Below are 23,330 nucleotides of genomic sequence, written 5' to 3' on the forward strand. Positions count from 1 at the left end.
ATTTGCAATGAGTAATCCAACCAAGTGGGTTAGAAGGAGAAGTTGGTGTCCTACAGGACATGTAAACCAATTAAACATGTATTGGAGAAAGAGTTGCAAACAAACAAGCATGAAGTGCAGCAAAAGCCTTTCTCCAATACAGATGACCTAGGCAAGGCTGAGAGCTTCTTAATGAGGCTTTGATTCCCTATGCCCTTTATCACTCATCAACCCTTAACCAGGGGGTGGGCTACTCAGGAAGACCAGGGCTAGCAAACAGGAGCAGCTAACAGGATTTTTGCGAGGGAGTTCTCCAGGTGAAAGAGGAGCGATTAGGTGACCTTTGGGGTAAGTTTGTTGTCTGTAGTGTGTGTTTCTGGTGTGCCTGTTGCTTGACAGAAGTATGCAGTGGAGTCTGTCTGTTTGGGGGACCATGTGCTGAGCCTAGCGGCTCGCTAGGCAAGGCTGAAACCTTCTTAATGAGGCTTTGATCCATAAGCCTTTTAGCATTCATCAACCCTTAATGAGGGGGCGGGCTACTCAGGAAGACCAGGGCTTTAAAAAGCCCCCTCGTAAGCGCAGGATTGGCTAATAGGAGTTTTGCAAGGGATTTTACATGGGGAGAGTGTGTGTGCGCGCGCGGGGGCGGGGGGATGGGATGCTGGATACTTTTACCATTCTTTAAACTAAACTTAAAGCCAAAACCACCCCCTAATAAAAAAATACAAAACAACAACAAAGGAACGAGCTTCAGGAGTAAAAAGATAATGCAGGCAGAAGTCCAGCAACAGAATGGGCGCTGTCCAGTTTATTGCACTCAGTGCAGCCTGTATGAATACCTGCCCTATGTGCAGGTGGCATATGTGTGCATTTGGTGCAAGGAACTCCTAGCCCTCAGAGACCATGTACGGGCTTTTGGCTGAACTGAAGGAGCTAAGGGAGATAGAGAGGTACATAGATGACACTTTCTGGAGCATAGTAGAACGGTCCCATGCCCAGTCTGACAGCCTCTGTGCTATTGAAGAGGATAAAAGTCTCAGGGAAGGAGAACATACAGCTGGAGCAAAGGGAAATGATCCCATAGTTGGGACCCTTCTTCCAGATGTTGCAGTATCCTCTCGCACTGAGGATACCTCTCCAGGGGAGGGAACTCCAGTTATTAGGAAGAGACTGGTATTGGTAATGGGTGATTTGATCATTGGAAACATAGCTAGATTTGCGATGACTGGGAGAATCGCATGGTGACGTTTTTGCCTGATGCGAAGGTTGCAGACCTCTCGAGACATCCAGATAGTCTTGTGTAGTGCTGGGGAGGAGCTGGTGTTCGTGGTACATGTAGGTACCAATGACATAGGGAAGGATAGGAGAGAGGTCCTGATGGCCAAATTTAGGCTGTTAGGTAAGAGATTGAACTCCAGGACCTCTATGGTTATGGTGATCAGATGTCCCAATTTTATAGGAACAGTCCTGATATTTGGGGCTTTTTCTTACATAGGCTCCTATTACCTCCCACCCCCATCCCTATTTTTCACACCTGCCATCTGGTCACCCTATCTATGGTAGCATTCTCTGAAATGCTTCCAGTTCCACGCACAGGGCCAGTTAGACAAGCAGAACTGCAGGGTCTCAATGCATGGATGAGACAATGGTGTAGGGAGGAGGGGTTTAGATTTATTAGGAACTGAGGAAACTTTGGGGAAAGGGGAGGCTATACAGGAAGGATGGGCTCCACCTAAACCAGAATTGAACCAGATTGCTGGCACTTAAAATTAAAAAGGTCGTAGAGCACTTTTAAAACTAAGGGATGGGGGAAAGCCAACAGGTGCGGAGGAGCATGTGGTTTCGACAGAGACATTCCTTAGGGGAGGAGCTATTAATGGAGATTCTCTATGTCCTAGTTAGGAGCTTTTATTTATAGTCCTAGTGATTTTAAAACTTTTTTTAATCTGACCAGCAGAAGTACTATTTTATTGAGTCTGCAGATTATTTCTATCCTTATCTCTAAGAAGTGTGAATTGCCCCCTTTTCCTCTGTGGCATATTACCCCTGAAGCTAATGATGACCATATAAGTAACATCAAATTATTTCACGGCTGATCATTTTAGCAGAAACTTCCAGTTCTTTGACTGTGTGTACAACTGTAGATTTTGGGTGGACCTTGCGCATCACTGATTCTTCCCTTACACCCTAATCCTCCTCTTGACTGTTTTGAGGGCTTGAGAAAAAGTATTTCAAAGATAGGTTTTCCTTTTTCTGCATATCCTGCTCCTTGGTTTTTGAATGGTTTGTAGTATGCAAGAGAGAGGGGACGCTAAATTGACTAATCAATGTTCTCTAAAATGTTATTTGTTTCAGTATTCCCCTCTTCTTGACCACTGAGTCTGATGCACTATGTGGTCCCATTTGAGAGGTGGCTAACCTGAAAGAGGCTGATCCAGTGAATTATTCTTCTGTATTTTGTACACACATTCTGACTGAAATTCTGTGTTACATAGCCCAGACCAGAAACAATTCCTAGAAAGGGAAGTAGTTTGAGCAGTGTTTGCAGTAGACTTAACATTATAGCCATGTCAGTTCAGCATTCAAATACCCATCCTCCTAACTCCAGAATGCTAAAGGTATTTGACCCCTTTTCACACTGAGCTCCCACTGGCAATCCTGTGCGTCTTGAGTAGCTCTGCTGATGAAGTTTAGGTTGGGCTACTGACTTTTTAAAGTGAGTGGATGCACATTCTTCTCTAGTTATTCCCTCTTCGCTCATGGCCTTTACTCTTGTTTCATGACTCACATTCACAGGGATTAGACAGCAGTACTCATCTTGATGATGATGATTTTCCCTTGACTTGTGTTTTTCTGGAAATATGTCTTAAACTTTCATTACTGTTTTTAAAAACTCTGTCTCGGATCCTGCTCCCATTGAAGCTAATGCCAAAATTTCCACTCATGTCAGTGATATAGGCTCAAGCTCTGTCTGTAAAGCATGTTCATGTTTTCTTTGGAATGTTGTCTACATTATGTGCTGAAATTTAATTGGGTGCTGATATTTGTAGAGGCAGTCAGTACCATTTAGCCTTGCTGCTTTTTTCAACACTTTCTTTAGCGATAAGGAAAAAACATAAGCAAACAAGATGAGTAACAAATCACCCACACGTTGCAGAAAATGGGGTTGGGGGGCTTTTTACTATTTCAAAATCTGTGTAAAAAGCCATTTGAAATGCAGTGAGAGCTGACACACAATTAAGCCCCTTCATTTTCAGTTTAAACCAATTTTTACCAAAACAATCCTGAGTTTTACAAAAAGCATTATCCCCCCCCCCCTTTTGTGTATTATATATAAATAAATAAAACTTGTTTTATTAGGAAAATACAATACATTGCATGAGATATGTATTATGATAATACAGTAGTCTATGTATATGCAAAGCTGCATGTTGAAATAAGGGTATTAGTCTAGAAGATACACACAATAAACCAACAGGCATGTTCTGTAGCGTGTGCACATCTGAGCATATTGACAAATCTCATGCCAACCATGTACACATTTCAAGCTGTTGGCAGATAACAGTTTAAAGATTTGACACACTACAATGGGAAGAAAATGAAAATCTTGTGTTCTAGAACACAAGGAAGTATTCAAAAGTTTTTAAAAAAACAAAAACAGGAGAAAAGGATGAAGTTGAATGTATGCACTGCAAATGGTGTGGTCTGATTTATTAAATGTAAATATTTATAGGCTAATAGTTCTAAGTCTACAACAGTAAACTCTTCATTCAAATGAAAAGTTTTATTTGGGCATTAGAGATATATTGTTTTCTTAAACTCAGAGGTGGCATTGTGTTTTGAGTTTTTTAGTTCTGCAGCAAACAAGACTGAATTGTGTTCATCAACGCATTAATCTACTGAATACTCTTTTCCCCTGTCCTTCCATTCACCAAAATAAACCCCAGTGTTTACCCAGAAAAATCAATAGTTTTTGCACCCATTTTCATCTGTTTTTGTTGTTGTAGTAATAAACACTGATTAAATTCCAAGGAAAAAATAAAAACTGAAAAGGGCCCTATACATAATATGCGTTAAAGAAAAAAGACTTTAGTGGTGCCTACTGTGTCACAGTTAATGGCCTTGAAAATATAGCCGTTAGAGATGGTCTGTAGGACAGCAGTCATAGTGTATCCTCTCCGTGCCAATATATATTGTTCCCCAAACTAGATTTTCAGAGAATTGGCCCTTTTAAAACTAGAGTTGACAAATTTTCATAGGATTGTATATCCAGTTGCATTTGGGTGCATCTAGATTTCCATCACAAAGCACTTGCACAGTCATTCTTTATGCATTATTAATTTTATTTTCATATTTGTATACACATGCAAAATTGATTGCAGTTTATTTGCACATATAAACTATCATTTGTACACACAAGTGATAGTTCACACTCAAAGGCCTGACAGGAAATTTTTTCTGATATTCAACAAAACTTTCCATTGTTAATGTCACCCAATTACTTATATCCTAGTAAATAACATTTAGCAAAATTCAATGGGTTAACATCAAGGATGAAGAATTAAACTTCAATTATCTGTAGATGACTATAGCCCATTACTACCAACATCCCTTGACTAAGGCATTATAGATGTAATGGTAGCCCCATGCTGCTTAAGTGTTTCCATTATAAATTGCCTTGTATCAGTTGCTCATAACTTTCTCAGACTTTCATTTTTTTGAAGTTTTTGAAGTTTTCCAGGTCTAGTGATTTTATCTTCCTTATATATATATTTTTTTTTTTTAAAAAAGAAAGAATGAAGCAGTTATTTTGTTACTTTAAAGTAAGTGCTGAGTGAAAACATTACTTTTCCTATAATATACATAAATAAAATGTGCGAGAGACCACTTGATCACTGTTATGCCAAACTCTATACAGAAAATTTAAATTAGGCAAGAAGATAAAGCTGATGTCTTTCAGTGGCCTGATGAAAATCTGTTCTGATTTAGCTGAGTAATGAGGGTATTAAAAAAATCAGTCTTGTACCTGCATGGTGGTTCAACTTTAAATAATAATAGAAGCATAGAAATGTAAGGCTGGAAGGGACCTTGGCGTCATCAAGTACAGCCTCCTGTGCTGAGGCAGGACCTGGCAGGTGTTTGTCCAAACTATTCTTAAAAACCTCCAATGACGGGAATGCTACAACCTCTTTTGGAAGCCTGTTCCAGAGCTTATGTTAGAAAATTTTCCCTAATATCTAACCTAAATCTCCCTTGCTGCAGATTAAGCCCATTACTGCTTGTCCTAGCTTCATAGACATGGAGAACAGTTGATCACTGACCTCTTCGTAAGAGTCCTTTTAACATATTTGAAGACTGTTATCAGGATCCTGCCCCTGTTGTCTTTTTCTCGAGACTAAACATGCCTGATTTTTTTTTTTTTTTTAAACCTTTACTCTTAGGACTGGTTTTGTTGCTCTCTTGGGAGTTAGATGCCTAAATACCTTTGATTTGGGCCTAAAAGCCTGGAATGCCAGATATTTACTCTCAACTTTTATAATTGATATCCAGATTTGGCCTGGAATTAATTAAAGCTTGACCCTGAAAACCATTAGAATTGTAAGCATATGCTGCTGATAGTAATAAATAAACTTTAATCTGTTAATACGATATACATTTTTAAGAAGAAAGTACCATTCTAGCAGTCCACAAAAGCCTTTACGTTTTCCACTTACTAAAATTACTTCACTGTTGTGATAAAATCCTTTGGTGTTGCTGAATATTGACCAGGGATCAGCAACCTGTGGAAAGTAGCGTGGCCTGATGGATGTGTTGGCCGCCGCTTCCCGCAGTCCTCACTGGCTTGGAGCAGCAAACCGCAGCCAGAGGGAGCTGTGATCGGCCGAAACTGCGGATACGGCAAGTAATCTAACCAGCCCGGCCCGCCGGGGGCTTACCGTGGTGGGCTGCATACCAAAGGTTGCCGATCCTTGATATGGACCATCTTCTGACAGACAGCCTGCTCCATCCAATTGAAACTCAGGATGGCAGTAGCTAACACTGAAAAGCATTAATGGTGAGCATATCTATATAAAGGAAAAAAGAACTTTCCTGTCAACATCACCATACAGAGAAAACTAGAGGCTAGGGCCTATGTAGGTCAATGGTGAAAGTCCTCTTGATTTCAGTGATGCAGGATCCAGCCTCCAGGATGGTAAAAACCTACATCATGCCAACATTTTTATTAATTAAAAGCCTCTCTTCACATCTGCCACTTGAGCCTAGAAAGGAAGGCTAGGACGTGAAAAGCTGCAATGAAATTACTGCTCGAAATAAGGTTGGATTGCAGAAATAGAAGAATGGTGCAAAGCAGTCATGCTGAAAAGTATCTCCCAGAAAAAAAACTTGAGGGAAGAGCAGGGCTCACAGAAGTGCACACAGTTTCCAGTGGTGAAAACTGATATCAGCCAGAGCTTCTATTCCAAATTTAACCTGGTGGTTAGGACTTTAATGGGAGTGAAAAAAAATTTAAATTTAGAACAAATAGGCAGAGTTCTGGCTTTTCCTCTGGCCCTGATTGGATTTATTCCAGGTACTGTAGGCCTGGAGGACATCCATTTAGTATTTAGATGTCAGCCTGGTCCATTGGTCCAAAACAAAATACTTTAAAAGGGCTTCAGAATCCTTCCTGGAGTCTATTGTTACTAATAAATCTTCTCGGGTACAATTCAATTTCCCTCCCCCAACTTCATTATTTGACACAGGAATTGAAATATATTTTTGGCATCTTCCTAATAGATTTGCCCTCAGGGGTGGGTAAATAGTTAGGAGATGCTGACAAGATGATAGAGTGAATTTTTGGGCTAGAAATAACATGAGATGAAGCAGGAATTCTGGTGATATTGCTGATTTTGTGACATGGAAAGCTGGCCATGATTAATATGGTACTGCCATTGATGGATATCTAACAAAACCTCCACATTGTAATTGTGGTTTATACACAGGAATCTCTTTAGCCCTAGGATTTAAAAATTCATCCGGTATCAAAAACCTGACATACTTGTAAATTACTATTTCCTACCCTATGTACGAATTGATCCAGTAAGTGCAGAAGGAGTCTAGGAGTCCTGACTCCAGTCCTAGGTTGTCTTGTGACTTAAGAAATTGAGGCACAAAAATGTTAAACCTGCCAATTTGTAAAATCAGGATAATGCCTACATTGAAAAGACCTTTGCAATTGTATAGCACCTTTGAGCAGATAAATATTATATAGCTGTATATTTTACAATTTCTGCTTTAACGTAGTTCATGCATGAATAACCCCATACATACCAGGTGATGGGAATTCAGCCTCTCTTAACCAGAGGGGGGTGGGTACGGGTGTGTGTGAAAAACAAACCAACCCCAACAACAAACACACAACTCTGACACAGCATTGCTTGCTCACTGTAGATAAAGATCACCACTCAGCAATGGATAGATTCCTTGTTGGTGGGACCAGGCCCCTGCGTGGCCCAAACTTTACTCTAATTTGCCAACACGTCTAATATTGCAACTTCCTTTAGAGAACAAGGAGTCTCAATTTGCTTTTAACTGCATGTATTATTGTTTTCATAGGTTTCTAGGGGATCAACATTTTCCATTAGCTTATATGTAATCACGTCCCATCACTTTGAGATCATTTGAAAATGAAGACACTAGCATTACGGGTGCGTGGGTGTTTAAATAACTGTTGTCAGATGCTGAGCTAATTTACATCAGTGTAACTTTAGAGTACAGTATGTGCAGTTAATGGTGGGGTTTTTTTTTGTGGTGGGTTGTTTTAAAGATATTCATGGTTCTAGCCCTATAATAGTTCCCATTAAAAGGATAGGGAATATTGACCCAAGCTGGCTATATCTTCTCCTCTGGTAAAAAGGTAAGAATCTTAATTTGTGCCCACTGTATCATCAATGACGTTACCTAAAAATTACACAGGTAAACAAGCTCAGAATTTGGTACTTCTTTTGCCTTAAAAATCATTGTCTTATTTACCTGATGACCATGCAAAATACTCTTTCAGCGTATTATATGGTCTAAAGTATTTGCAGGGCATATAAAATATACGAATACTTAAAGGCTGTATCCTTTAAGGAACCGTTAACAAGAATGCTAACAATGGAAACCAACTAGTGTTCAGCAACAAAAGATAACCACTCTCCATGGTTCACACTGTTCTCTCTTACTGCAATAAGCACTTCTGAAGAGCTCCCATGTTGGGAGAATGAGTAACTTTCTTGAAAACTAGTTAGTGGTATTACCAAAGCCTCAGATGGGCTTTTACTGGTGTATATTTCAATCCCTCTACCTAGGAACAGGTTTGAATTTTAATACAGCTTCCATGACAATATATCCAAAGCTAGTGTTAAAAAACTGGTTCCAGGTAAATGTGTTAGTCTCTAAGGTGCCACAAGGACTCCTCGTTGTTTTTGGTTCCAGGTAATTTATACTGCAGTACTTACTAGTGCCACATGGATCTGAACACATGCACATTTTAAGGAAGACTATCCCAAGAGTAATAGCTCAATCAGTCTTTGCAGTTAATTGGCAAAAGGTAATGTTGGGAACAGTTGTTATACCGTACTTCTCGGTTCTATTTCCCCTGGAGTTAAATTTAAGTGCATGATTTCTTAAACTTGTCATGACTTTTACTTAATCTGCAAATAGCATTAGTGCCAACACTTGGGAAGAGCAATTTAATGTTGTCATTGTTTATGCAGTATATTATGGTGTTATTTTACTATGTGGTGGTACTGATTCCATTCATTATCTTATATTAGAAATATTAGAAATAAATGGTACACATAGGGAAAAGAAATGACCCATTAAATACTACTGAATTAGACACCTAATGTTAGGAATAACCATGGAACTTGGCACTATACAAATCAAAGTTATGCTATGATAAGACATTTCTCTCTGAATAGCAGTGAGGGTAAGTAGGGCTAATATTGCAAGCTGTGGAGTCTCTTCATCTTCCATTGAAGTTATTTGTACTTCAGTGACTGAGAAATCTGAGCTGCAGGGTTTAAGGTCTTAGCTACAGGGGGAAGTTGCCTGGAATAGCTTGCGCTGTGGACACTCCTGTTCCGCACTGAGAATATGCTTACGCTGCAGAGAAAAACGTTAATTGGGGTTTAAAAAATGGCAGTGAAGATACGGCAGCGCAGCTTTTAACTCGTTAGTAGTTGAAGTTCAGTCCCCGAACTGCTAGCCAAAGTTAAAAGCCGAGCTGGTGTCTTCACTGCCATTTCTTAAACCGCAGTTACCAAACTCAAGTTAAGAACACACATTTTTTTTTTTCCTGCCATGTAGACAAAGTGTCTATGTGCAGTTTAGCTTAATCCACTTTTGGAACTGGATTAAGCTACAGTGCAAAAAAGGCAATCTTAGTGCAGAATGAGTATCCTCATGGGAAGCTATTGTACTTTAAATTCCCATTCAGCCTCTTTCGCAATAGCTTCTCTGTGTAGATGAACTCTGTAACTTGCCCAGGGTAAAAGTGCAAGACAGTAACAAAATCCAGGTCTCCTGATTCTTGGTCCAGTGCTCTGTCCCATGCTGTTGCTTTCCTCCAACCCTGCTGATGTTACAATTGATGGAAATAAACACATGGCTGGATAGTATTATCTAAAGCAGCAAGCGTAACCTAGTATGCACTTGCTCTGTGTAAAATCTGGAATGGAGTCTTTAGGAATGGTCTTGTCGTTGGCTCAGGAGGCTCTGGGTTAGATTCCTGAAGGAGATCATGTGTTAAAGTTAGGATGCTGGTGCCTAGAAAATCACTGAGATTTAGAAAGCCTAAATTAGGCACTCAGGCTCCTTATACAGTGAATAAGACAGACCTCTAAAATGGGATTCACAAAAGCCAGGACACTAGGCAGCTCCCTGCCTAAGGTAGCCAGTGAGAGATACTGAGGGGAGGGATGTGTCCTAAACCTGACCCTTCTCAGAGAGTACAGCACCTAATCTGCACTTGTGGGAAGTGTGCATTTCTGTTTGGGATTCTCAGCTGTTAGCCCTCTAAGTTAGGTGCCTATGTACTGGTTTGCAGGAGGGTGGGGGAACTTCCTCCTGTCTTTTAGCCCTGGAGTTAGGAATCTCATCTGGAATGTGGGAGCCCCTGCTTCAAGTACTTTCCAATGCCTGAGGAAGAGAAAGATCCCTGTTCAAACCCTGCCACCCCTTTGGGCAGATGAAGTGGAGTTTTGTTGTTAGTAGGGGTGCCTGATCTTGGGACTTACTTAAGCATCCAAGTCTCTTTATGAATCTAGCCATCTGATTCTAGGACACTGCATTTAATAATGAATGTTGTACAACTTATGAAGCATTATTTAAAAATAATTGAGATTGCAGTGGTCAAATCCTGCACCCTGAGTTTATAGGCAAAGGTTCCAAGTCAGTGTGGGATTTCACTGGAGTTACTCCCAATGTATAGCAGACTTAGGATCTTCTATGTTTTTCTAATGTTGTGTGATAAATTTAGTTCATCACTGTGCCAGGACAGAATATTTAGCATAATTCCTCAGTGTGCCCTGAAGAACCTAGTTAGTATCCAGCCGGGGAAGAACGCACCTACACCGACTGCTGTTTCTGCCCTTCATTAGTGACACCATCCAACGATACAGTTAGGCATGTGTTCTTTTTAAAATACATGTACAATTCAAGACACCTACCCCAAAATAAGCTTTATTGCAAGAAAAGTGTCATAGTGATACAGACCTACAAATAAAAAAAAAAAGCTCACAAACAGTTGATTTAAAATTTAGGAGGGTTCTCTTTCCCCAAAACTCAGAGTGTAACTTGTAACTAATCTTTGGTCAGCACAGCTACATGACTGAAATAAACCTGGAGTCTGTATGTGCTTTGGCAGTTCACATAATGAGGTTCTGTTCTATGACGAGTTACAGGCACCAGCTGTCAAAAAAAAAAAATAAAGCACCATGGTGACATACATGTAACACAGAATGGTACAACATTAAAAAAAATAGCTAAAGAAAACTAAATGTCATGTACAAACATCTTTCTTACAAAATAGGCTAGGATAAAATGAGGCATATGGTGTATAACTACAGTATTAATGAAAGTTCTAAAAAATGATTTCAAATATTTTCCTGGTCTGCACTCCATAATTAGTTTGCACATATGGCAGTCCTGAAACAGCTCAATCCTAGTAAATGCACCATTAATCCAAGCCAGCACCAGAGTGAAACATCAGGTGTTCCTTTCAAAGGAAAGACTTTTTTTCTTCAGCTGCCTACAGTAATGCAAGTATGTAGAGCACCTTTTGTGAGAATGAGGTGTTGTGGTAGCACATGTGGTACCTTGAGGTTATCGGAAGGAAATACAGTACAGGTTGGCCTGCAATGCTAATGGTATCACAAGCAGTCAAGGTATTTTGCTACAGTGGTTGTGCCCCAGCTTCCATTATTTCATGTGGCTGATACAGAATATAGTCCTAGTGACTGGCAGTGAAATATGATCATCTTTACAGAGCCTAATATTGTAATTCTAGTAATTTAAAACTTTTTTTGAATAATCAACGTTTTTGACGCGTACTTTTCAATGTCTTTTAGAGGATGGTATCAGAGCTGAAAGAGCACTGGTAATAACATGGAAATATATTTTTAAAGTATTTGGACAACTGGCACACAAACAAAAGGAAGTCTTTCAAATCTACTGGATTTTTTTTTTTAAGAATACCTCTAAAATAGCTCAAATTTATAAATCTAAAGACAAACAAATGTTTCCCTTTTGTTTACATAGTTTGTAATTTCTCCATATATTACTGCATTAAAATAAATAAACATCTATATTTTTTAATTAGCACCTATAGCAAAATACCCAAAGTGTTACAGACTGCTAACAGGAAAAAATTGTTCACATTTTTGTGCCATTTAGTGCCATGTGTTGACCTCTTGAACTTTAGTTTTAATATACTCTAAATTGAGGTTATATAAAGGATACAGTAACCCTGGTTGCCCTTGTAATCAAACTTTTGACCATGACAGAGTCAGTCATTCCTCCTGCAAGGGTCATTCTGCAGTCTTGGCAGGATGGAAAGATAGATTTTTTTTTTTCTTTTAAGTCATTGACTCCTTAAAGCTTTTGAAAAGTAGACATGCTCAGGTGGATAAATAGATGAACAGAAGTGATTCAAGAACTGGATTAAGTCTAGAAGGGGTGGCTAATAGAGTTCAATCCACAGTCTCATTCTGAGCACTTCTCCAAGCTCTCCTAGGAGGTAGTTGTCCTCATTACTATCTTCCAGTTTCTTTAGCTCCTTCTTCTTGTATAGAGGAATGCTAGTGATTTCCAGTGTGTAAGTGCCAGGCACTGACTTTTTCTTAGCTGTGTGCAGATAACTAAGTCCATCCCTCTGATGGATTTGAAAGATGCCATAGTCATTGCCGTGGGAGATGACGTAGCGGACATGGTTTGTAAGGGGCTGTATGGCTGGCATGAGTTCTAGAATATGTTCTTTGTTACCAAGTCCAGAGAAGTTCAGCCTCATCTTCAAAGGAGAGTCAATGTCTAAGCTTTCCAAGCTAATCTGCTCAATCTGAAGTGAAAGGGAAGGAAAGGATAGTTGGAGAGAGACACACATGCTCTATATTATTCCTAAAGCAATGCAAGTTAATGAGTTTGATTAGTAACAGTTTAATTCCTCTCAAAAACTGCAGCTGTGAAAGAAGCCATTTATAAATCCTTTCCAGCTGGGAGAAATACTCAGTTCCACATAACACACCCTGTAAATCTTTAAGGCTTCTTTAATTATTCTGTAAAAACCCAAGTCCACAAAGGGTTCAGATTTCAATCTTGTCTCAGAGTTTACATAATTTCATGCTTACTCCAAAAAAATGTCCTGGTTTAACTCTGCAGAAAAGAAACGAGAAGTATCCCACTTTCCAACTTGTTCTAAATACCTGATCATACTTCCAGTATAGTGGTTCAGGGTTCCATAATCTTTCATATGGAAGTTCTTTGAAGAATGTTTTCTGTATAGAAGCTTCAGTGAGAGTCTACATCCCGGCATTATGAGAAACTATGTTCAGCAGCTGACAGTGATGAGTGCAGTGGAAAAAAAATCTGCACTGCTAGCAAATTAATCCTCCCAAAGGGGGAAATTTTTGCTTTGATGTAACACAAATGGAGCGACTACAGGCATGAATTTGTCCCAGTGTGTTTGATGTGAATACATATAAGGGGGGAAAAAAAAAGATAAATTTATCTAATTGCTTTGTTATAACAAAAGGCTGGTGGTTGTAGGTGAAAACTGTTCTTCATCTAATGAAAGAGCTATAAAAGACTGCGACTTCTTTGGGAAGCCTTTTCCTTGCTTCTCTCTTTTTGATAGATCTTTACATCTCAGGAAATGACTGGGGTACCACTGTTCTCACTCTGCTGCACAGCAGAACTTTACCAGTTCAAGTCCTTTTGGATCTATAACTGGGAACAGGATGCCCTCTAAAAGGGTCAAATCCTATCACACTACATACCATTATGCACTGTAGATTAAATCTGTGGTTAAGTAAAGCAAATTGAGGGTGGCTGCAAGTGCTGCGACAAGTTGTTCACTGAACCTCAGGCATGCTGCTAGTCAACAGGACCCAGATGATCCCAACTTAGATTTTGTTTAAAAAAAAAAGAAAAAAACTTTGTTTGCTGTGAAAATTCCGAAGTGAAATTAGGGGATTTCACGTAAGGCTAATAGTACCAAATAACAATATGGCTTACTGCCATGTGACAGCTATAGTAACAAGACTAGGGTACAGTGAACTAAATGAGAAATTAATGCTGTATGAGGGAATTTTTTACTTTATTTGGAAGGTGCTTGTATGTTCCACTGCCGTGAATGGAACATACATAACTGGATAGCTTGGTAACAAGATGAACACACTAGATAAGAGTGAAGTAATGATCTAGGGGTACTATACTGTCACCAGGTAACTGTTTGTACATCAGAAGTATCAAGTGGAAGAAACCACCTCTCTCTTACAATTGTTAATGTGGCTAACCGATACTACCCCCTCCCTCAGATATAAATGAGGAAATTCATTCTTCTCTTTCTGCCACTATTTAATGGGACACTCTTAGCGATAACTTGCTTTATATTAGCGAAGAGGAGAGCCTTTTGTGCACGTCTGAGAGATTTAGGTAAAATTCAGATGTTTTCATTCCACATTCTACTTTCTGGACACTATGCCAAGTCCACACACAACCCCTTGTAAGGCAGGGATGGCAGCACTAACAAGCTCTTCAGAAACTGCCATAGAAGCTGATCCATGGATCAACATTTGAACAGTGCTGTCGAATGCTATGAAACAGCCTTCCTCTCTGGAAATGGTGGAGGCCACTTCCATGGTATGACCAACCTTTTGTGGAGTAGAGTGGAAATGCTAACTCCTTGTGTCAGGGTGGTGGTCTGGCTGAGGAGTGCCACAGTTTGCTTATGTAAGAAACTTAGTCACTACTACCATATCTAAATCTAGCAGTAAAAACTTATCTTAATCATCCATAATGCTTTTCATCTTCAATCAGAGCCCTTGTAAAAACTATGAGAAGATTTATATCTCTTGGTTGCTGTTTTTTTTAAAAAACAAATCAATAGTTTCTCATTACTGCAGCTTTCAGCAGTTGGATTACTGCCATAGAACAACATCCTGTAATGCAGATAACCACTGATTTGTTGCATGATGCTGTATGGGTAGGGGGAAGCTCTTGAGTAGTACACACTGCAGTGGGCAGTCTGTCTTCCAAACTGTCGCTATGTAACCTAACAGATGTGCTTTTGCTCTAAGGCTTCTTGCTGCCTCAGTAAAAATTGACAACAAAAAGGGGACATGCCCAAAATACATCCTATGGTGGGAGTCAACCACTGATCCCCATCTCCATTTGTCAGAAATACACTAACATGTAAGGAAAATCTTGAGTGTGATCCAGAAGTATGGTTCTCTGGTATTGGCAATTACATCACAATATGATTAATTTACCCTTAAACACATATACAAATAGCTCAGGTTTAGAAGCTAATCATCATCTTGTAAAAACTCGATGGCCAGATAAGCCTGCACTGTTGTGACTACAGAATGCTGTACAGGATAGTCATCTGGAACTTCAAGATGACTGTGGTGATAGAACTTCACTCCTGCTTGTGATAGCTGTGTATGTTTGACATACCATGAGTAGTTCTGATTCCAGGACTGTTAAGTATACATATTAGCTAGTTCATTACGGTATTCACTCACCTCTGCTTGCTCCGTTTCATTCACACTTCTTTTCTTCCTGCTTTTATTGGCGTAGCCATTGATTTTGCATTCATAACATGCTTCAGGGGACAAAGCATTTTCTTCATCTAAATCTCCACCGAGAGGGAGGTACTGGCCTTTGTTAAATCCCATTCCAGAGACACAATGGCTGTTGAACAGGGATGATCATAAGAGCGACCCAGTTCTCAAAATGTTCATAGACAAATAACATATTTTTCTTTTCACTTCAGTTTTATGTCCTCATTTAGATGGACGCAAGCCCACATAACCCCTTACACTGTTACACAATATCTCCATTTCTCCCCAAGATGTCTGTGGAATAATATTTTAAAATTTCTCCTGTATAGTGTAACATGCTCAACAAAGGATGGTTATCTGTTGCCAGGGACCATTATAGAGCTCCCTAATTTTCAAAACACAGAACAGTAATACATTACAAAGAATATGTCCCCAACAGGACATTTGGCATCCACAGTAAATGTTCTGACTACTATTTCAGGCCAATGGGCTATTATATTTAGCTTGAATTATTCATTCTCTCTCTTTTCTGCTTTGTCTTTGGGTTGATCAGTGCAACAGAAATTCCTTACTAATCATTGTAAAGATGTTGCTTTGAAGGAACAGTACAGTTAGATGAGGAATATCCCCTGTACTATTTGGGAAAGTGCTCCAAATACACAATGTACTGCCATCAAAGCTATTACTTACATCTAGCTCATATGCTAGATGTAAAATGATGCTATTTTGTAGTGAACACACACAAACCCATACTTTAGTTTCCTATGTACCAGAGATGTATAAGGGCAATTCCTTGTTCTTATGCACAACCTAAGTACATGGGTAGTACACAGAAGAATTATGCAGATAGGCTTGGAATTCTTTCCCTAACCCGGAGGCAAGGCACAAGCACTGGTGCAGTGTTTCCTCAGTGACTTCTACGGCAACCGTGGCCTACTACATGACCCTGCAAGGCAGGTCGGGCCAGTGGATCTGCATGGCTCCAAATGCACTGGCCTTGCTCCATTTCCTGGCTTGCCTTTGCCTCCACTTTCTTCAACCCTACTGTAGAGACTGCCATAGGGTTGTATGGACCATAGCATGCAGAGATGTTGGAGGCCCTGTTTGCTCCTGCACTAGTTCTGTTGCCAACTGAGTTTTCTGCAGCTCTTACTTTTTTATGGTGACCACTTCTTATAATGTGTTATACAATCATCATAAGTGTTAGGGAGGAAGGGTGTTTTTGAGAGGGAGAAAGAGACTCACCCTTGTCCTACTCTGTAGTATCCAGGAGGGCAGCCACAGAGATAACCACCTTCTGTGTTGGAACAGCCATAATTGCAGGGGTTTTTAGTGGAGGAACACTCATTCACATCATAGCATGCACTAGAGAACTGGTCATAAGAAAATCCAGATGGACAGGCACACTTGTAACTTCCGAGTGTGTTGTAGCAGGAAGCGGTGCCACAAGCATTAGGATTGGTACATTCATTTTCATCTAATAAGCAAAACAAAAGATTGTTTATCCAGATGAGAAGATACCGTCGTGCCAGGTTGTAGTCATACACAGCTTACGATTTCCAGGAAGGGAAAATATTTATTGCTAGAATTTCTAATGCCCCACACAGGGCCTGGGCATGTACCAAATGTAGTCCTTCCCAATTTACAACTCTGACTATAAATGCAAGCTGTAAGCCTCCCCCCTCCCTGTGACATTCAACTTTAGCCCAGGCTCGGCCTCCCTCATAGAAATTGCTACACCACTGATCGATCTAGTCCAGTATTCTGTCTCTGACAGTAGCTAGGTTTCAAATGCTTCAGAGACCCTCAACTGTTTTCCCTAGGGTACTATTAGGTAAGGATTAGTCTGTAGTGGAGAAGAGTATTTTTGTGGCTTTCCCCCCTTAAAATAAAGCCATTTGAGTTCATGCAAAGACTAAGTGCTTCACTCAAATTCTATTGCAGGACCTGGATGATCTTAACTATTTATTTTGCTCTGGAGGGGGTGGGGGATTTAGAATATTCTAAAAGAAACCAGCACTTCTCTCACACACAGTATTAATAGGATGGCTGTTTGGGCATCTCATCATCATCTCTTTCATTTGTTTTGACAGGCTATTAGTAAACCCTTACGTAAAAAGAGCGCACACTGGGGGATAATCAAGTAAATTGTCCTCATCTGGATTTTATGGAAACTGGGTAGTTCTCTCTCAGAAAAGACTGCCAGCAGCGTCATTCTGATCTGCCACATGGATTATTGCACAAGTCACCGAATGTTCATCCATTGCATACAGAAGTCAGTCTATCTAGGTATGTATCTAGTCCAATCACTGCAGTATTGGAGTGCTTCCCAAAGATTATCCTTATAAAACAGCTGGGGAACTGAGTCACAGAGCAAATAACTGACCCTCAAACACACACTGCGAGTCACAACCAGAAATTTCATATTTCGTGCCTTAAAACGCAAAGCCATCTTTGTTCTTTCCTCACTGAGAGTGTGATACATTGGTAGCGCAAGATTCACTAAACATGACTCCAGAATCCTTGATCACAATTTACTTTGTATCTCACTGGAGAGAAATCCTGCATGAACAAGTTAAAAGTATGTATACAGAGATACTATATCTCTGTTCATCAAAATATCCTAAACAGCACATGGTTTTAAACATGCTTCAAGAAATTACATTTGGCACCAGTTTATTGGGTATTTTATTGCCATGTTTAGCAGAGCTGGAATGTTGCCAACAAAAGCACATTTGGTAGATTTGTAACCAGGTTGTGGTGTTCTGATATAATAAGATCTGACATTTATATGTGGAATATCTTTCCTAATTAGGAAACCAAATCAGATATACAGCGACAAAATGAACAAGGGTGAAAAAGCTGTTTTTGTAACAAAGTAAGAATTTCTCCACGTCTGTGCAGCTGTGGTATGCAAACAAATTGCCATGTAATAGAAGTTAATCTTATCGTTTACACTGAGGTGCACCACATGAAGTGATTCCATAGAAAAATAATTTTTGAAATTGCAGTGCATAGGAGTAATACTTAGAAGATTGTTTTAAACATCCTCATGAATTTAGCACTTTTTTCTGCCTTCACTTCCCTCTGATATATCCTGTTTGTAAATCTATATTAGGTCATTTTAAAGCATATGATGATATGACTCTTTACCATAGTTGAAAATCCAGTTAAAAAATTTAATGAGACTCAAACTATTGCCACAATAACTATAGACAATCATGATAGACTCAAATTGTCCAGTGGAGAGACAAACATGCTCTACAAAAAGCAGCAGCAGGGCAATGGAAATGATTCAATTCTTTGTAAATCCCTCTCCCATCCCCACAAAATTTTTTTGACAAGGTCTCTTAAGCTCTAAATTTTTTGAACCTAACTGGTTTCACATATGAATGGAGTGTTCATGAATAGCTAGAGACTATAAATGCATGAAGTGAGGTTAGAGTGAGTGAACTTTTATTAGGTTTCCCCACTTTATTAGGTTCTTCTGCTCCCTTTTAGGATGTTAAATAACTCCTCACCAGATACTGAAAGTTTCTCAGAGCTCTTTCAAATGGTATCTAGAGTATTCATTTCCAGATCCTAGTGCATTCTCTTGAATTGAACATTGTTGCTGTCTCATTTCTTTACACGCTTCTTGCTGTTCTGATGTCTGGCTTTGCAAAATTGAAGTTTTTGGTATTTAAAAATCATTTTTGGTGTCATTTGTACACTAGTTTTTAAATTTCCCATTTCTTCCTATAATGTATATCCATTCTTGTAATTTATTAAAAAAACAAAAAAAACAGACTGTGAAATATTTATCAATCCTCCAGTTTCCTATTTTCACGCTATTGGATTCTTTTATCTACAGTATACAGTAAAAGGTTGTTTTATCCAGCATGCTGGGGAATGGGGGAATGCTGGTAAGTGAAAAATGCCAGTTAACTAAGAGGGAGGGAGTCTGGGGTGCAGGAGGGAGTTTGCAGGAGGGGGTGCGGGGCTGGGGATTGGGGTGTGGAGTGCAGGCTTGAGGAGGGAGTTTGGGTGCAGGAGGGGTTATGTTGCCAGATTTGGGAGGCGCTCACCTAAGGTGGCTCCCTGGCTGCTCCTAGGTGTGCAGCAGGTGGCTCTGTGTGCTGCCTCTGCCTGCACATACTGCCTCTGCAGCTCCCATTGGCCCCGGTTTCCAACCAATGGGAGCTGTGGAGGCAGCACTTGGGGTGAGGCGCCACACCCCAGCCGCGCACCCCCTCCTACACCCAAACTCCCTCCCTCTTAGTTAACTGGCAACCGGACAATAACCTGGAATTTCAATGAAGATGAGAAATGTTGGTTTATAGAGCTGTCTGGTTGGTGAAGGGATGGATAAAACACCCTTTACTGTAAAAACAACCTTTTATTATAAGTGAATACCTTAAAACTACTTGAAAAACTAACAATCTGCTCAAGATAAACATTTCTGAGATCCTTTTTATCGTTTAAATTAAATGCGGTATACTTTATGCATCTTTGGTTCTTTAAAAAGTGAATTGTGCGACTATTGGCCTGACCGTCCTGGATGCTAATATCCTGTTTCTTATGAGAACAGGTAGAGAATGGGCCATGGAATAGGCACTGCTCTGCCAATATACTCGAACTTTGAACCAAAATACTTCAGATGGCTAGAATAACTGTCTCTTTAGTAATTCACCTTCATTCTTAACTTCTCTACTAGACTGAAAACACCAACTCATTCCCTATACCATAGATTAGTGGTTTTCAAACTCTGGTCTGCGGTACCTCTGGGGGTCTGCAGACTACATCTAAGAAGGGATCCATACCTTCATTCGAAATATTTTAGAGATCTGCAAATAAAAAAAGGTTGAAAACTACTGCCATAGATTACCAAACAAACAGATGTCAAATGGTAAACCTTATGGAAATATCATATAGAATTGCTTGCAAAAAGACCTACAGAAAACTTGTAACTATCTGTTATAATTTTCTTTTGACATTATTTTTTTTAATCCCTGTTACAGGATGGTTTTTAAAAAAGCACAGAGAAAGGTGACATTTGTACTCATTTACGTAGATTGCTACAGAATTTACATTAAGACACATTGCTTTCATCCATCCATTCCAGACAGGATTTTTACATAAGGAAAAATCTCTTGCTCATTGGGATAGATATGAATCTGTGATTTAGAAGTAAAGTTATATTTTTATGATATGTAATTTCATCCTCCCCACTTTTAAAAAAGTTTTTCTCCCAAAAATATTATTGAGTGGGCACTGCTGACCTTACATTTGATCATCTTTCCTTTCCTTCTTGCCCTTAAAAGAATATGGATCACATCATCTATTTGTCTTTGTATTTGAAAAACGTGTTTTTGTTTTTTTTATTGTATTCTTGCTAATTCTGTTTTACAGATTCCTGTGTGTGTGTGTGTGTGAAATCCTTATAGTTAATCTTTGTCTTTATTTAATTTCATTTGCTTCTGTTGCTGCTGTATATATCAATGAAAGGTTTGTACATTTGTGGTTATCTGTGTCTATTAAGTCAATATCTGTAAAGCACTAAAGTGCTAACTATTATCCTAGTAAGGGCTTTACAGGCCTTCGTGGAAATTATCTTGAATTTCTGTGTCTTTTCCTCCCATTGCAAGGCAGTAACAGTCAGCTGACATGATTTTATGTAATTATACCCCTTTCAACTTCAGAAGTCAGAAAAGGGCTACACAAGTTTAATGAAGTGAAGTAGGTACCACTGAACCTAAAAGATATTGATAGGGTTTCTGAAAATCTGAGCATTTTGTCATTGTTATGTAACTTCTGGACTACTGCATCAAAAGGAGATTATTCTTACCAACACACTGATTCCATTGATAATGTTGAATGTACCCTTGTGGGCACCCACATCTGTAGCCACCCAGAATGTTCTGGCAGCCATGCTGGCACCTATGGTTTCCATCGCATTCATTCACATCTGCCAAAAAAAAAAAAAAAAATCAACAAAATGTGGAAGAAATGGTTGCACAAACCACCGACCAGTAAGCAAACCAACCCCACCACCACCCACAACTTATTTCAATAACTATAATTAAAGGACCATACTTTATTCATAGAAGATTCTTCACCCAGGGTGGTTGTTGCAGCCGTAATTTGGCTCCTTACACACACTAGTAAGTTCAGATTGTGGAAGTAGAGAAAAACTGACAGGGATTTCAAGGGGATTTCATATTCAAACAGTCACCTTATATGAGTAAGAGTCAGGCTAGCTGTAACCCTAATAAGACAAAATTTGTAGATGTGAGGATTAGTGAGAAGTTGTTGTGACCTTGTGTTAGATAAGTATGGAATGTAGACTGTAGTCTAAATAGAGGTGAGAAAAATAAGATATCAGGATGACCTACATATAAACAAAATGCAGCTGTTGCCCATTATTGTATGTAACAAAGGTATAAATGCTTGCTGTAACTGTTTACCTGGAGAGACACCTGTTTAGCTCTCTCCCTCCATGGAATTGCTAGAGATAATAAAGTATCTGACTTGCTGCACCAACCTGAGAGTGAGAACTCTGTTTTTCTCCGACAAGATGAAGTGTATGGAACTATTTGCTTTAGTAAGAGTTGCAATACTGGGCCCATACACAATAACTGCATATGGTATGTTTGGTAAATATTGGATACATGCATGCAACGTGCTGAGTGTTTCCTGGCTGGACTGGATTCTATGGGACACAATCCGGATGTTCTCTTTAAGATTTTTTACTTCAGTAACTATATTTCTTAAGATAACTATTACATCCATTGTGTGATTATCAAGTTATGTAATCACTGTATAGACTATTCAGCAGCTTGAAAAACATTGAATGTGCATAGGACAAACTGCAGGGTTGGAGTCCAGGAGCTCCATAAAATTTTGTGAAGTGCTTATATAATTTAGGAGTCTGTCCCATTTTTCAAAAGTGAGTCAGGCATATAGGCTCTTAAGTCACTTGGGTGTTTTTTGGAAATTTTACCCTTATGACCATTGTTTGCATCTGGGGTGCAAATCCACATTTTCTTTTTATTGCAAACAACATACTGAAGCAGCTTTCATTAGGAGCTTCTTGCCTAAGTTCCAATGTGCTGTCTGAATTGAAAACAGCCTTTAAACATAGTAAGACATCTAGGATGTTTTGCTTCAATAGAGGTGAACTTACGAGTGGCAGTTGTGAGTGAAGTGTGCAGGAATTTGCAGGACTGCTATGCAGACTTCCACAAATGCGGTAGAACTCTTAAAATTACAGCACAATAACTGAAGATCTAGAATCATTAAATAATGTTATCAGACCTTCCCCCAGAATTGGGACAAAACCTTTCTAGACTGCCAGTCACAAGAGGTATTCTTAGTATTTCATTATGGTTTTTGGACCACCGGTGTCCATGCGTCTGACAAAGTGGGTATTCGCCCACGAAAGCTTATGCTCCAATACGTCTGTTAGTCTATAAGGTGCCACAAGACTCTCTGTCACTTTCTACAGATCCAGACTAACACAGCTACCCTTCTGATCAGTGTCCATTTAGATTTCTAAGTTTAAAGTGGAAATCTTTGGGCATACATCTAGTTTCCAATAACTAGCTTTGCAAGGACTTTTGTTGTTGCTAGTCTGAAGGGCACTTAGAAATACAAACATGTAAGATAAACACAGAGGTGGTCTAATTTTTCTACCCAGTAAGGAAAGCCAAATTAAAGGGTTCTGAGGCTATGTGCGAAGAAAGGTGGAGGGGATGGCCATAAGGGAAAAGAGAAGGCAAGAAAAACACTCCTGTATGAAAGTCTCCTATTTTAAAAAAATATGTACATTCATTAAAAGTTTCACCTAACAGCAAGTGTAAGCCATCTAACAAATGTCAGGGAAAGCATACTGTGTTCACTAGACATCAAACTCCCAACTATATTTCTCTGTCTTGCCATTAAAAATGTAATTCACTACATGTGGTCTGCAAAAATTTGAGGCAGACTTGCAGTGCTCCAAACTCAAATACTGTTTGTGGTGATTGAACTGCAGTCTTTTTAAATTGCTGTAGCTTTTGTGTATTT

At 39.3% G+C, this 23,330-nt stretch overlaps 1 protein-coding gene across 1 annotated transcript in view; it reads right to left on the bottom strand.

Annotated features, from left to right (window-relative positions):
* Positions 1-10,667: 10,667 nt before the first annotated feature.
* The window catches only part of FBN2 (fibrillin 2), a 256,715-nt gene continuing 244,052 nt past the window's right edge, over positions 10,668-23,330 (bottom strand). Inside the window, exons 62-65 of the mRNA XM_075067188.1 lie at positions 21,112-21,231; positions 16,530-16,761; positions 15,246-15,414; positions 10,668-12,559 (exon numbers count right to left, since the gene is read on the bottom strand). Of these exons, the coding sequence (XP_074923289.1) occupies positions 12,185-12,559; positions 15,246-15,414; positions 16,530-16,761; positions 21,112-21,231 (896 nt within the window). The 3' untranslated portion in view covers positions 10,668-12,184. The remainder of the gene's footprint in view (positions 12,560-15,245; positions 15,415-16,529; positions 16,762-21,111; positions 21,232-23,330) is intronic.

The sequence above is a fragment of the Chelonoidis abingdonii genome, chromosome 6 (genome assembly GCF_003597395.2).
Source record: "Chelonoidis abingdonii isolate Lonesome George chromosome 6, CheloAbing_2.0, whole genome shotgun sequence".
Classification (NCBI taxonomy): Eukaryota; Metazoa; Chordata; order Testudines; family Testudinidae; genus Chelonoidis; species Chelonoidis abingdonii.